We start from the raw sequence: 15,601 nt of genomic DNA, 5'->3' as shown, positions 1-15,601 counted from the left end.
AAATGTATGATTTTGTGAGGAGAAAAGTTTGCATGAATAGCAATAAACCAATCCAGTTGACGGGCAGTACAGTAGCCATTCCTTAGGAACAATTTAGTTGTTTTGGAGACGAGACTGTAATAATTAATTTATAAGAGAACGTGTTCTTCCCCCATTCCACAATCTCGTACAGATGTTGGATATTTGGCAGCTGATTCTGATAGACTGCAGCTCCACGTTGTGTACTCTTCCCTCACTTTTTCTGTGATGAACCCACACAAGACCAGATCACCAGGAACAGCAAACCATTGATTGTCCGTTTCATCATCCATCTCAGTCTGGATGTAGGAGCTTAAGTCTAGCTGTTGGTTGATTGTTTCTGGATGCTTCGGCTCATCAGGTGCACTTCTGTTTATTTGATCGGTGGGGTCTCCGTCAGTAATTGATTGCTTAACAGAGCATAAATTTGCATCATCTTTAGTGCTGCTAACAGACTGCTCGGCACCAGCGTGAAAAAAAATGCATATTTGTGGGATTTTGTGTAAAGTGGCTTAATGTACTTTTTTTTGGCTGTCACTTAGCTGCTGCCGATCATTTTCCAAAAAGCTGTTGTGCGCATCACGCTTACTTAGTAGATGAAAAACTTGCGTCTTAAAGAGCAAGTACTTTTGTCATTTTATAAAATAATTTTTTATTGCTGGTTTCAGTTGGTGCCCCTAAGACTTTGGTGCTCCTGGGCACTCCCCCAGTTTGCCCATATGGTTAATCCTCTCCTGAAAATATGTTGCTGGGACACAAAAGAAAGTCTGCTGTCCATAACATCTCAGTGGGAACAAACGTGCACATGCAGAACTGTGATCTTTCAGGCTTCGATGGTCACATACGCTCATAATTAAGTCAAAATGTCCATTGGCGTTTATAAATGTATATAAAAAGGTTCTGTGTAAAGTGAAAAGTTTAGGAAAAAAGTGCTTTAGGGCGTATGAATCCATTACTATAGGCTTGTAAGTATAAGTGACAGCTGTAACTTATATGTTACTATTCATTATTATTAGACAAGCATTTATGTTATCTTAGTGGTCACTTCTGATTGAAGGCAATCCTTTATTCCGCTGATTTAACTCCTTTGGAATTGAATACAAGTGTAGTTCAGGGTTCCTCTAACGACTGTTGTTACCGGCAACCAGGGACGCTGTAAGGGGGGGGGGTTTGGGATGATTCTAAGGGCCCATGAAATATTTGGGGCCTCAGCCAAGGACTGTGCCGCACACACAATCCCCTTAAGCTGAGCCCTCTTAGCTCCGCCCCGTCTTTACTCTGCGTTTTAGCACCTTCTTTAATCAACGGTCTCACAGTGCGGAGTGAACTTCAGAAGAGAACAAGGTGTGTGTATTTAATGCTAATTTCTATGATATCTGCATATGTGCACTTCCTTACTATAAATGCAGTTTACACAATGTGACGCTGGATCAATACAATGCAGTTTTCTTTCCACTGTAAAGTCTTCACTCTGTTCACCCCAGTTTAAAAAAACACAAAGTGATTTACGTTCCCTGTTTTGTGTTATGATTCTAACGCGAAGTCAGCCCTTATAAGCTGTTTTAATTAACGTAGCCCGTATAAGCTAATTAAACTAAACCAGAAATGCTAGCAGTTACACACTCCAATGTTTTGTAACGCAATATGCCAAGGAAGGATCTTTAGGCAGTTGAGAATCGAGTTGATTGTGATAAAACAGAAATGCAACAAAGGCTAAACTAGTCCATTAATGTATATTAAAGCTTCTCACCTTGCAACAGATTTAAGAAATCAATCTGTCGTAATCTGCTATAGTTGTTGTAGTTTGTTAGAGAGATGGAGACGTTTATCTACAGTTGTCCTTCATTTTATTTTAGAGTCCCGTTGATTAATAAACAGTCTGAAGAATCATTTACGTTAAGAGTACAGCTGTTTTCTTGAGTTCACGTTAATGATCTGTTGTTATTTTTGCTTTAGTGTAGCTGCTGGTGTGTGAAACCTGTTCTTCACCTTATAAATAATGCTAATAATTATAATACAAGCTTTGGTCAAGCATTTTTTACCCAGTCTTATTTGAGGCATAAGGTAACTGTATAGAAAAGATGCATTGTTGTTGTTCGCCATTTTTAAATGTTACAATGTCGTGTGTGTAACAGCTCAAGTATACAGTATGTCACTGAGACGGTCTCTGAAAATCAGACTAAAGCTTCAAATCTTATTGTGAGATAAAAGCATCACAGTTTAATTTCAAGCATTAATTTCACTATGATTTCAATCGCTGACATGACATTACTCAGTCAATATTAAATATATCAAGTTTATATGGTAACACTTTATTTTACGACCCGCAAAGTACCGCGTAATTAAACCAAATTTACAGCGTACCTATTTGTAACAACAGAGTACCTCTACAGTACGTACTTGTAGTTATAAGGGAATAATATTTTAAGTTTGGGGTAATAAGGGGTAAGAATATATGGAAAATTATTCTCTAAGTATTTCATAACTACAGGGTACCTATTATAATATTACGTGGTATGTATGACTTACGTCTATGGGTAATATGGTCTATGTGTAATATGTTTTTTTTTTTTTCATATTTGCTACTTACCTGATGAAGTGTTTTGTATAGCCTACAGTTGATGTCTACAAGCCACGTCGGCAAATAAAATATAACACACAATAAAAATAATAGCAACTTGAACCTCTTTGATCTGTATATGTATACAGGAGTTACCAGGTAACTCTTATATTTGCGGGCTGTAAATTGAAGTGGGGCTTATTCCCCGATTGTTCTCTGTATGTACCACACTGTAAAAAATAAATTGTTGGCTCAATGAATTATTTTTTAGTAACTAGTTCCACAGAAATTTTATGTTCACTCAATTTCTGTCTCCAAAGTGTTACCTGGATTGATGTTTTTTAGTTGGCCCAAATTTGACTCAAATATAAAAAAATATGTTGGCTCAATTAGCTTTATAGTTCATTCAACTAAAATGTTTTAATCAGTTGAATCTTTAAAAACTTACAGCAAAGACTCTGTCAATTAAAATTTAAGTATTCACTCAATGTTTTATGTGTTACTTCAATTAATATTTATTATTTGGGATTTTTTAAATAACATTTTTAAATTATTTATCAAATAATTTATGCTGGTGTTGTAAACAAAATAATTAACTTCAGTCACATAAAAACAAAAGCTTTTTATTCACTTATCATACAGACTGAACATACAGAATTAAGTCTTCTTTAAATAGAGGGCATAGAACAGTCCAAAAAGCCTGCAAAGTCAGTCAGAAGTTCTCCAGGGCCATTTAGGAGACTTTCCTCAGCCAGTCCAAGCGGAGACTGTCTCGCTATGTATCCTTCTGGTCTGCCCCTCACATCATCTCCGCTCTGGTTTGATAAACAGAGGAATATTAACACACACACATATATAAATAACATGTTTAATATAATAAAGTTTGACGGTGAAAGACTTTATTCCCTAAATAACGTTAATGTTAGGCCAAATTTCCCTCAGACATCACACATAATTAAACACTATTGGGCGGTTTTCTCGGACAGGGCTTTTCACTGACTAAAATAACTTACTGACATCTCTTAACATATGAGTGCTATTGTTTTGTCTCAAAATGCACGCCAGTATTTTATTATATAAGGTTTGTTTGTAAAAATGTCCCAATTATAATAAAGACCGAGTTCTAAACTTTGTCCGGTAAACCAACCCTATATCCAGGCTTTTTATCTTAACTAAAATAGCTCCACTTTACTTCGGTCACATAACATAACACACTTCTAATGTATCTTTACAAAAATATAATTACAAAAACGTCGAGTATTTGCGTCTTTGCCAATTAATATATTCTAAAATTAACATTTAATTACAAACACTTACCTGACGTGAACTTGAGGAAACGGCTGACTTGTGTCCTCCCTTGTGTGAATCAGTGAGTGATTCCAGCTGTTGCGTGCGGATTGATCTCAGATGAAATGACCTGTGATCCAGATCCTTCCGAGTTAAAACATTTTAAATTCAAAATACACAGACGCACGCGCATACATACATACATACATGCACACGCGCGAGCACACGGTACACACACGGGTATATTTAGAAGTTTTAAGATTGTTATTGATATTGAATGATATTGGGACTATTTCTCCACTCGCACCTTCAGCTCTGAAGTTCAAAATCGCAGGCAGTACGCAGCCCAGTTATAACAAATGTGAAAGATATGAAATATCATTCAACAGCGATATCATTTAAGTGCAATCCTAAAATATGATTTAAAACATACCGGTAAACCTTTTATTATTATTAAGTATAAGAAATTAAAATGAATAAAATCGCATGTTTAAACGCCACAGAGATATCAGAGCCAGCAGTCGGTTTCTGATGGGCTTGCCGAGGCGAGGCTGCGCTGGGCGGGGTGTGAGCGCTTAAGTGTCTGTGATTTTCTGGAGCTCATCTGGAGCTCTTCTCCGTCCGAAAGTGTCCGAGCACATTTTTAAATAGACGCTATCTATATTAACCGACCGCATATTTAAACTTAAAGCACATACATTCACGCCTGAACAACTCTTAAAATTACATTTTGTGACCAAATAACAGTAATATTGTGAGCATTTTGCTGTCAGGAAACATAGCTGTCATAACTCCACATATTTACCTGATTTGTCTTAATTAGTTCAGTCAACATTAGCCATTCTGAATGTTGACTGAATTTGGAAATAACCATTCACTTAATGTTTTAAACACAGATTTATCTAGACTTAAAATAATATGTCTACTCAACTAAGCCCAAACAAGAAAATTGGTTTAACTTATATATTTTTGCCCTTCCAACATTTCATTAATTGGATTTTTTACAGTGCAGGTAACTCTCATATTTGCGGGCTGTAAACTAAAGTGGGGCTTTGTTCACCTCTTGTTATAAATGTTATAGGGTAAATACCATAAACACACAGAATATTGTTATTTTTATTTCAAAACATCTTTAAAACACTATAATTAAGCCAACACTTAATGTTTATTATCACATAACTTTTATTTAAAATAAAAAGTCATGACAATTTTTCATTGTTTTTGCGGCTTGGCTTCCTCTGTTGGTGTTCTTGTCCACTCGGATGATGAGTTGAAGTCGTCTCACAAATGCTGTTCTGCATTACAAATAAAAAACATAAATGAAAGCCTTCAGTAAATGTTTCTTCACTGTGTCTTGACAGAAACAGAGTTTTCTGAGCCAGTTACGTTAAAGCAATAAACCCCGAGAAGCAGTGGGTTACCAGTGCATTTTATAACAGCTAAGGGGCGTTGTTAGGCACGACGCGAAGCGGAGTGCCTAAACCCCCTTAGCTGTTATAAAATGCACTGGTAACCCAACGCTTCGAGGGGTTTATTGCGTTTATAAAACGGTTACTTCATATGCATAACGTTAGCGGGATTTTATAAAATAAAACCCCAAAAAGTTGTAATTATATTAGTACAAATATTACTCTTCCGCCAAACAAAGTAGTTCCTCAGAATCAAGTGTGACTGAAACAGAGCGCAGTTCCCAACCAACACAGACACAGCAAAGACACAATGAAAATATGATTTAAGACTGTGGTGTTTATTTTATAAATCACCATTCATCTAATTTATACATTAACATTTATATCGTGCAACTGTTGAAGTGATGATCAAATATGTTTGGAAGCATGCTGAACTCTTTCCCCGTTTTTTTTTAAAGTTGCCACCCAGTTTTAGTTTAATGCCTTCCAGAAAATGATCTTCTTTATATAAACATAAAATATCAAATGAAAGAACAGACCATCCGCTTTGAAACAAAAACAAACAAAAAAACATTTCATCCTACCTTCATTTTATCACCTCTCAAATTTTTTTATTAAAAGCGGAGATAATTCCATTTTTGTGAAGAACTTTAGTAAGAGATCAGATTCAGACGGAGCCATGAACAGTACTACACGGTGTTTTCAGTGAATGCGTCAGTGTTTAAGTTGGGTAAGATCGCCACCCAGTGGATAATAGCGGACGTATGAACTTGAGTTATGAAATCCTCAGACAACGTTTTCTCTTTATCGACGAGATGACTCAACAATATTTATTGACATTCATCTGGATATCGCCATTAATTGTGAAATTGTAGACAAATTAAAAATATGATTTAAGACTGTGGTGTTTATTTTCATAAATCAATACGCAGTAACAGTGGCGCAGTGATACTTATGTAATGTGGTCTGAACTGTGAGGTTACCGGTGTATTTTATCACGGCTTAGAACGCGTTTCAACCAATCAGAATGAAGAACCAGAACTGCCCGTTTTATAATAATAATTTTAGGCTTACTTATGTGCTAGCTAACCTGCTACCGTTAGCTAGCAACTTTCTTGAAAAACATTGTTTGAATTGCGTGAGTCATGTTTTAACAAAACCAGTCACCTTATCCAGCATGCGGATCCTGCTCACATCACTCGCAGCCGTACTCCACAGTGTAGAACGTTTTTAAAACCTCTTAAAGAAATTTCACCTCAGGATCGCGTTCCAGCAAACCTCCTGCAGACAGCCGCGCGTTCTACACCTGCGCAGTAGCCTACGCATGTAGTCGTCTTTTGCTTTAGCGGGAGCTGATATCTGCTGTTGTTTCATTCTGGTTTGCCATTGCTTAAATTATATTTGGCTAAAATACTTGTGTTTACAGTAAATAAATTGCAAAGCACCACTTCAAATATGTCCGCAAATGTAGGAGTTTCCTGGTAAATAGGGAATAAGTTGCTATTTTTATTGTACTTACCTTAAAAAAAAGATAACCACATTAAATGAGCTTGACTTTTGTTATTAAAAGCAAGTAATATAGGCTACTAAAATAAAAGTGATATGCTGTTATATTTATTTGCCGATGTGGCCCATAGACTTGACTAAGTCATACATACCACGTAATATTACAATAGGTACCCTGTTGTTATAAAATACTTAGAGTATAAATAATTTATAATTCTTCATATTCTTACCCCCTTATTACCCCAAACTTAAAATATTATTCCCTTATACCTACAAGTACGTACTGTAGAGGTACTATGTTGTTACAAATAGGTACGCTTTAAATTCGGTTTAATTACGCGGTACTTTGCGGGTCGTAAAATAAAGTGTTACCGTTTATATTTTCACAAAATGTTCTTTACATTATATAGGATGATTTTCTGTGAAAAACAGTAAATCACAAAGAAATACTTCATCTGGGTTTTCACAGGCATGGTCACAATTATCTTTAATCTATGTTTAATAATGTTGCATTTTCTCAGATTATTTGATTAATGTACTGTATTTTTCAATTAAATTTACATTGCACAATAAATTATCTTAGCTGCAGACATTGTAAGTATCTATAAATACTGTTAATTGTGGTCAAAACAATAGCAAAATAAATAGTTCTGTATTATTATATTGCAGACAAAGATTTTGAATAGCTACAGTAGGTTGGATTGTATGTTTGGTGCGAAATGGGTATGGTGGGGGCCCGACCTCATATTCTTTCATAGGGCCCAAAATTGCTAGCTGCACCCCTGCCGCCAACAGCACAACATATCCTGGGCATATTGTAATCTTGTTGTGAACCTCTTGGGAGTGTTTTATTGATCTTCATCTGGTAGTTGTGGCTGCTGTGATCATAGACTAAAGCAGTCCACCCCTGCCGTGTTCACATATGACTAAACAAACTGAACCAAGGAGAAAAAGAAGCAGGTTCTGAAACATAGACTCATGTCTGAAAACACCCTAAGATGTCCTCAGACAAGTATTGTTCAAAATTCAAAGACAACATTTATAAAAAGTTTTGGTCCACTTTAAATGTTGAATAGTGAATTTTAATTTAATCTCAGTAATGTATTTGATAACTGAAGCTGATTTTATTCAACATTCATCACAACACTTTAACTCTTACTGAAAATCACAAACATAAAACATTAAAATTGAATTAAAAAAGTCATTCAGAAATAAATGTGATGTCTGATGAGGGAAATCTGATTTCATTATTGTATAAAAATAAATAAATCACACAGTTAATATAATCATAAACTGATAAAGTGCATTTACTTGTAAATCTCACTGATGTGTTTCAGTAAAACACAAACACACATAAATGAAACTAAAATGAAAATGTTCATAAACACTAAATGATGACAGAAGAGAAACAAATTCAACTCATTGTAGATTTGATCTGTGTGTTAACAAACTGTGTGTCTCTGTTCTCTACAGGTTGTGGAGGTGTAATATCACAGATGAAGGTTGTGTTGCTCTGACTTCAGCTCTGAGATCAAACCCATCACACCTGAGAGATCTGGATCTGTCTCTGAATTATAAACTAAGAGATTCAGGAGTGAAGCTGATCTCTGATGTACTGAAGAATCCTGACTGTAAACTGGAGATACTGGAGTAAGATCATCTCTCTGATAGTCACACATGTCCTGAGGTTTAGTTAAACATAAACTGTATGAAAAAAAACACACTAAAATGTAAAGGATCTGGGCCCGGTTCCCCGATAACGTTCACTCTTAGCGCGCTAAGAAGACTCAAAAAGATATATCTTACCAAAGTTGTTTGTGTTCCTAAGTGTGTTCCCCGCAGTGTCTCTCAGGAAGCTTCTTAACACGCTGTCTCTAAGTTCGACGTAACAATGTCGCTGTCCCAAGTGAAGGTGATGAATTATTTGCGATCGATCTCTCAGGGATCGATTTTCCACTTCACGCAAAGGTGCATTACAATGTTAAGAAAGACAACATGTTATATACAAATGGAACATTACTCAAACTATTCCAGTAACATTTATTTTAACATAGTTTAAGTTATCCGTAAAATAGACTAATAATTAAGTTATCAAATTGTCAGTAATATAGGCGAAGCGGGTATCCCTCTCTAATCATCCACCCTCCTTATCCCGTTGTGCCACTTGTGCCGCTTCTTGACATGAGTTTAACGACTTTTAAAAATGATGTAATACACTTTTATACTAATGATAAGGTACTTAACAATCAGAATTGATTGGCAAGCAGCTGCAGTTACTTCTGTTTAATGCGGTATTGCTTGCCATTAATGTTTTCAATAAAAAGCAACCTAGTTAGATAGAGAATATGGTCTGAGAAGATCCAGCAGCTCCATAATGAGTTGTCTTGGGAGGCAATTTTGTTTTTTTAATTTAGCCACGTCAGGCAAAATGTCAAGGGTTGACGAATTAAACAAATTGTTTTTGGAGTTACCGGTGTTGTGTGGAAGTCTGTTCCCTATGTTTCCCTTTAGTGTAGTGTTTTTATAGCGTTTTTATCACATTATACGTTTATTCTTTATAAACATGGAAAGTTTTAATGGCTACTGAGATGTGTGTGCATTTATGTAATGTATCTTGACTGTTTTTGATTGTAAGTCAATTATTTTTACAGTATGAATCATATTATATGTATAATATATATTTATTATGTAACAGTAGAGAAAAAAAGAGCTATATGTTAAAAGGCATAAAACTGTCAAATATGAAATATTTAAAAAATTGTATAATAGAATACATGATATTATTGCTTTTTAGTATAACCAATTGAAATCTTTAATCTTTCTAAATAAATTATAAATGTAACGTGATGAAAACGCTATAAACATAGAGGGAACAGACTTCAATGAGGAACAAACAGGTGATAATAGCAATAATAATAGGAATATTATTAACAATAATAATAATGAAAAATTATATTAATATGAAATGACAGATAGCAATAATAGTAATGATAGACAAATTAACAAAAATACTAATTTCATCCGGACTTAGGGGGAGAGTGAAGGATCAGGAAGAAGATAAAAAATCATATAAATAATAAGTAATAGTAGTAGTAATAGCAATAATAATATTAATTAAATAAATAAGTAAATAAATTAATAATAGTAATATTGATAATGGTAATCTTAATATAATATCAATAATATTAATGATAATAGTAGATGTAATAGGGATGATGAGTAGTAATAATATTAATAATGATAGTATTGACAATGGTATTAATAATGGTATATTAATGATAATATTAATGCAGATATTAATAACAATGTGTTATAAAACTGCCTCTGACCCCATTATGGCCATGGCATAGGAAAGACCCCTGCAATGTCATGTTCTAACAAACTATCTCGGTTAGGTTCCGCGGGGCACAGGGCTCCAAAATCCATCCCCAGGCTGACCCACACACATGCCCCCGCTTATCCTGTCTGTGTTTTTTTTTCCTTTCATCATTATACTCAATCATTTGTTTGTGCCAAGTAGTGTACAATACATTAAAAAAGCAAGGCGTGCAGCATGGAATCAACCCGGTGTAAATCCAAAGCCGCCACGCACACGCCTCACTTACCCTATGTGTGTGTGTTTTTGTTTTGTTTTTTGTTTTTTGGTTATTTGCTTAAATTTTTCCTATTTTTAAAGCTTCAAATGAATGTCTGTGTGCACTCCATCTAATATGTGATGCATTAAAATAGGGAGACATTTGATGAGTCAGCCGGAGACAAGAAATCAAGAGGACGAACTAGAGAACGAAATCCCAAGGTCCCTGGCCCCACATCACCCCCACTCACAAATAATCAGGGTCACACAATGCAGGGACTGATATGCCATAGCCAACAATGGACCAGAAACAGTGAAAAAAAGAGAAAGAGAGAGAGAGATTTGAATATAATCTAATAAGTATTTTATATATATATTTGATATCAGTCAGATTTACTATCTCTTCCTGACCCCCCTCCCCTCATTCATGTGTGACTATTGATGGTGTATCATTGAGGATAGTTTCAGACAAAGAGGGTCAGTAGATTCAAGACTGTTCGAAGTTAAGGAGAGATGACCAAGAGGGATGTAATTCTGATGTATTATTTTGAGTGAAGGTAGACAAGTTTTCCATGGAGATGTACTCTATTAGTACATTTTTCCAAGTTGTAATGTGTATGGTGTTCCTTGATTTCCAGTTCATGAGGATAGTTTTCTTGGCGATAGTTGGAGCCACTAGAAGTAATTGAGTTTTTATACTACTTAGATTAATTATAGATATGTCACCTAGTATACAGAGGGATGGAGACAGCGGAATGTGACATCCCATAAGGTTGGATAGTGAGTCCGTAATGTTTTGCCAGAATTTTTAACTACTTTTTTTAACTACTATTTTTAAAAACTACTTAGCGATAAGAACATTTTGGGGAACTGGGCAGTGTTGGGGGTAACGAGTTACAAAGTAACGAATTACAGTAACTATATTACTTTTTTGGGTAACGAAGTAAAGTAACGCACTACACTAATAATATTGGTAACTACACTACTTTACTAGACTATAGGAACGCGCTTTCCTGCGTTACCCAAGCAGCAGAGGCGTGGGAAGATATTTTCGGTAGGGGGTGCTGGGGTGTGGATGCGGTGGGGGGGGGGGGTGTATAGAGTTATAGAATTCTAAAGTTGTTCACAAGCTTTTTATTCTGCAGATCACTCTACCTATGTTCTCTTTTAAAAACTCACTCGCACCTCCCTTCCATAATGTACAGCTGAGCTGACGGTGCATATATACAAACTATATAGCCTATTCAACATAGTAGAGTTTAGATTCTCTGCCAGGGTCGTTACTTTCTGCTACTATCCTCTGGCCGGGCCGGACCGTTGATTAAGCATATTTTTTATCATTACTTTATTAGCCTCATTGGGTGGGGAGAAAACTATGCCATATTATCAGAAATATTATATATAGACTATATTTAGGCCAAAGTAACAAATGTGTCCAAAAAGTTACACAAATTACAAAATGATTTGTATAAGTTACAAAATGCAACGCGAGTCATGTGTGGAGTCTCCTCTGGCACCCATAACACACGGGTCTGCTGTTCTGTATGATGAAGCTTAAGTGCAACATGGAGTTTGAAGATTTAAAGAAAAAAAGAAAAACAGGAGAATTAACTTTAAGCAAGTTTGGAGGAAAGTCAGAGGAATGGAACCAGTTATACATTCTCACTCGTGCCAGTAGCCTACGCCTTCTTTGTTTTCCTTTGCTTAAGTTTTTAATATTTACAAATTCTAACATGGCAACTTTATTAATATCACTCGAGTTAAGGAAATTAGTGGGCCTTTCAATTCACGGGTTTCATTTAATTCTATTTTTTAAATGTAAATGTAATATTTTTGTCTTAAGTTTTGTTTCGGTTTTCCATGCCTCCTGCACAGCGGTGTAAAAATAAGATATTTTTCGACTTTAAAATTCAAACATCATATCCTAAATTGTTGGAATATATTCCATATGTATTAATTTGGATTTATAGATGTTTAACATTTAAAATCGATGCATGGGAATAATTTATATTATTTTTTTAAATACCCACCAGTCTTAAAAGCGCATGTTCCTTATTGTAGCCTACATCGAGGCTTTACAATTTAGTTCCTTTCATGTGGTTTTAATTAAATCTTTTTCACTTTAAATGTTTACTTTAAATGTTATGTTACATTTACATGTGCGTTAAACACCGCAAAACAATTTGGCTATATTTTTAAATAGATTTTGAAAAGATTACCTTTTTCTGATATGCAGGATAAGGAGTCATTTGGAGAAATAACGCTATAGCGTAAGTCCTCGGGACTTTTGGGCTGTGTGATTGAAAAAAAATCAAAAATTCGCTTCTGAGACATTGCGAAGCTGATAGATAGACTACAGATAGCCTAGTAATTTGTTCTATGTGGCTGTGAGTGTGCGTGCTTGTGTGTTATGCTTATACGTATACGCAGCTTATCAGCTGAATCGCAATCACGTCGTCCAAACAAATCTGCATGGATAATACACACTGAAATAAATTAAATCATTTTAAAATTACTAAATTAATACTTCTCTCTTCATCACACAGCCCAAACATGACATACAAAATGTCTTGGTGCAGTAACAAACAACAATCAGAGATAAACGCTATCATTTTATGGTCATTGCAGTTTTAAATCTTTGCCACCAGGGGGTGCTGCAGCACCTGCAGCACCCCCACTTCCCGCGCCATGGCCAAGCAGTGTTTGCCTGGGTGTAAAGTTCTGTCTGTTTAAGTGGTGCGTGCATGTGTGTGCCTGTACGTGTGCCGTTGCCATAGAGATTGATTTTGACGTAGCTGCTGGTGCAAAGGGGAGCGGGAAATGAAGACGGAGGGTTTCGGCCACTGGGGCGATATTCACATTACTTTCAGCTTATTGCTCGAAAGGACAAAAATATTCGTGTGAAATGCACACTATGCCCACACGACAAGTGTCTTTCAACTGCTGACAACGCGATGAGCAACCTGTTTGAGCATTTGTAAGCCCAGCATGGCAATACAACACATGTGGTGAAAGATCCTGCTTACCGGTCATTTTATGCAGAGGTCCCCAACCACCGGGTTGCGACCCAGTACTGGGTGGTGGAGAACGTCCCGAAATTTTTTTTTATAATAGCCACGTAATAGCTTAATCGGGTATTTTGTACTTTAAGAGCCGACTTTAAATAACATCAATCATTTCCACTTTTGAACAGAGCCGCGCTCTCTCTCTTTTTCTCCGCTTCTGTCTCTCTACCAGTGCATCAGCGATCACATTGCTGTCATTAGAGTTTGAGCTACAGTACTTCTAAAACACAATCGATGATGTACATATGCGGAGACGTTCAACTGTGTGACAGCGCAAATGACTGAAAAGTAATTATTTTATTCTTCTTTAAAACAATGTAACATCTGGGTGGACGTCCACTGGAGGTCTCTTCAGTCTGGGTCGTTAACGGTTTCATGCTGTGACCCTAGAATGAGTTTTGTCACTAGGTCTGCTCGGACGCTTTCATCAAAAGATCCTAATCTCCTGATAACACACATTTCCAGACCTATTGACTCTCTCTCTGGCTGTTTTATTGTGCCAATCTAAGCAAATTAACACCTCAAAGCAAACTTCAAACCGTGAGCAGAGACGAAGCAGCCATGACACAAACATGTGTCTGTCTCACAGCTAAGACCAAAATAAATTGGTTTAAATTGTATATATTATATATCCTTGTATTGCATGTTTGTATCTGTAATGAACCACTTTCTTGTAACACTATAGGGATGCTTTGTTCATCTTAGCATGTCTCATAATTCACATTCATGAGATTACTATTTGATGTGTGTTTCAAACCATACCTTGTTTACACTCTTAATAATCCCCTTTTCCTTTCCTGATCAATGATGTGCATCATCTGACCATGACTGATATCAAACTTGTTAAATATTAATCAAAATTATTATTTAACAAAAACTTTAGCATAGTCCATCTATGCAAATGAGTCTGGTAAAACAAAGACAAAGTTTTCCTACTCTATCAACACCCTTTTGGATTGGTCATCTGAACTTCAAGGGGTTGGTCTAAACTCAGGTTAAGAGGCCTGCACCCCAATTCATCAGCGCTCACAGCACACAGCTCCCACACAGCACGCCACACGGCTGCTCAACAGCGAGGCCATGGCGCCCAGCCGGGCTCGCTGTGAGACCTGTCCCTCTCTCGGATAGTTTTCACGGGCACCCTGACACTTGGACAAACTTTAACAAACTGGACAAATTAATCGCCACAGATTAACCAGACCGACGGATTAACCCAAAAAGGAACAACTCCTACGGACACCTCCAAGGACTCCGTCACGTGACCACAAACTCAGGAACTCTCTTCCTCGCATACGCGCCCATACAGCTGGACGTACACACGTGCCTCACAAAAGCCAAACGCAAGTATCGCTTGTTCATTCGCTGTAAAAAGTTATTGCCCCTTTTAATTAAGGTGATTCTTAGAGTTCTGATGGTTTGTGCAGAAGTTAAGTCTATAGTGATATTGCCCTTCCTTTACTCTCTCTCTCTCTCTCTTAATTTTCCATTCTTTCTCTTTCATATGTTTCTTGTTTGTTGTTTGTATGTATAGTTAGTCTTGTGTGTTTTTGTAGTGTAACGTAGTTTAATAAACCGGTTTTGCATTTCACAATTGAATTGTTTCTGTGTTCAATGCTCATGAAATAAATGTCACTTAATCTGCCGTTAAGATCTTAAAGCTACATGCTTAAAAATACTTTATAGCAGTAAGAATGTTATTTTCTAAAGGCCACAGAATTAACTTCTTAAATGAACAATTATGAGTATTTGCTGGACAAATACATTAATTAATTGTTATTATTATTCTGCTAAATCAGTTTAAAATCTTAATAATTTGTATAATTAATTAGTTAATTGTACTTATTATTCCATTTGAGCTAAATATGGGAATTACCCCAAATTCCCTTCAATTCCCGTAGTGTTTCGGTCGGAGGTTTATAGTGTTTTAAATAACACCGTTCTCCTCCTCCCGCTGATTCGCTACATATTAATGGTGGAGAATGCGCGGGCAGATTTAAACATTATTTCTGAGCAAAAACAGTTAACAAGTCAAATGTGTTTTGCATTGTGTGAATGAAAAGAACTATCAGCTATAACTGTGTCCGTTCTTATATTGGTATGAATGAAAATGTAATTTCCTGTATCATTTTCAGGACATAACAGACTCGCGCCCCTGTTATGTATAGTTAACTGCAGTCTTTAA

General features: G+C 36.1%; 1 protein-coding gene across 3 annotated transcripts in view; it reads left to right on the top strand.

The window, feature by feature from the left end:
- Nucleotides 1-15,601, top strand: part of LOC135770627 (NACHT, LRR and PYD domains-containing protein 3-like) — a 287,002-nt gene that overhangs the window by 18,928 nt on the left and 252,473 nt on the right. For 2 of the 3 annotated variants that reach the window (XM_073815499.1, XM_073815500.1), the window contains one exon: nucleotides 8,254-8,430. The exons of the other annotated variant lie outside the window; for it this stretch is intronic. In XM_073815499.1, the coding sequence (XP_073671600.1) occupies nucleotides 8,254-8,430 (177 nt within the window). The remainder of the gene's footprint in view (nucleotides 1-8,253; nucleotides 8,431-15,601) is intronic. 3 annotated transcript variants of the gene reach the window in all.

The sequence above is a fragment of the Paramisgurnus dabryanus genome, chromosome 8 (assembly GCF_030506205.2).
Source record: "Paramisgurnus dabryanus chromosome 8, PD_genome_1.1, whole genome shotgun sequence".
Classification (NCBI taxonomy): Eukaryota; Metazoa; Chordata; class Actinopteri; order Cypriniformes; family Cobitidae; genus Paramisgurnus; species Paramisgurnus dabryanus.
Note: the sequence above shows the minus strand (reverse complement) of the source record. Positions and strands in the feature narration are given on the sequence as shown.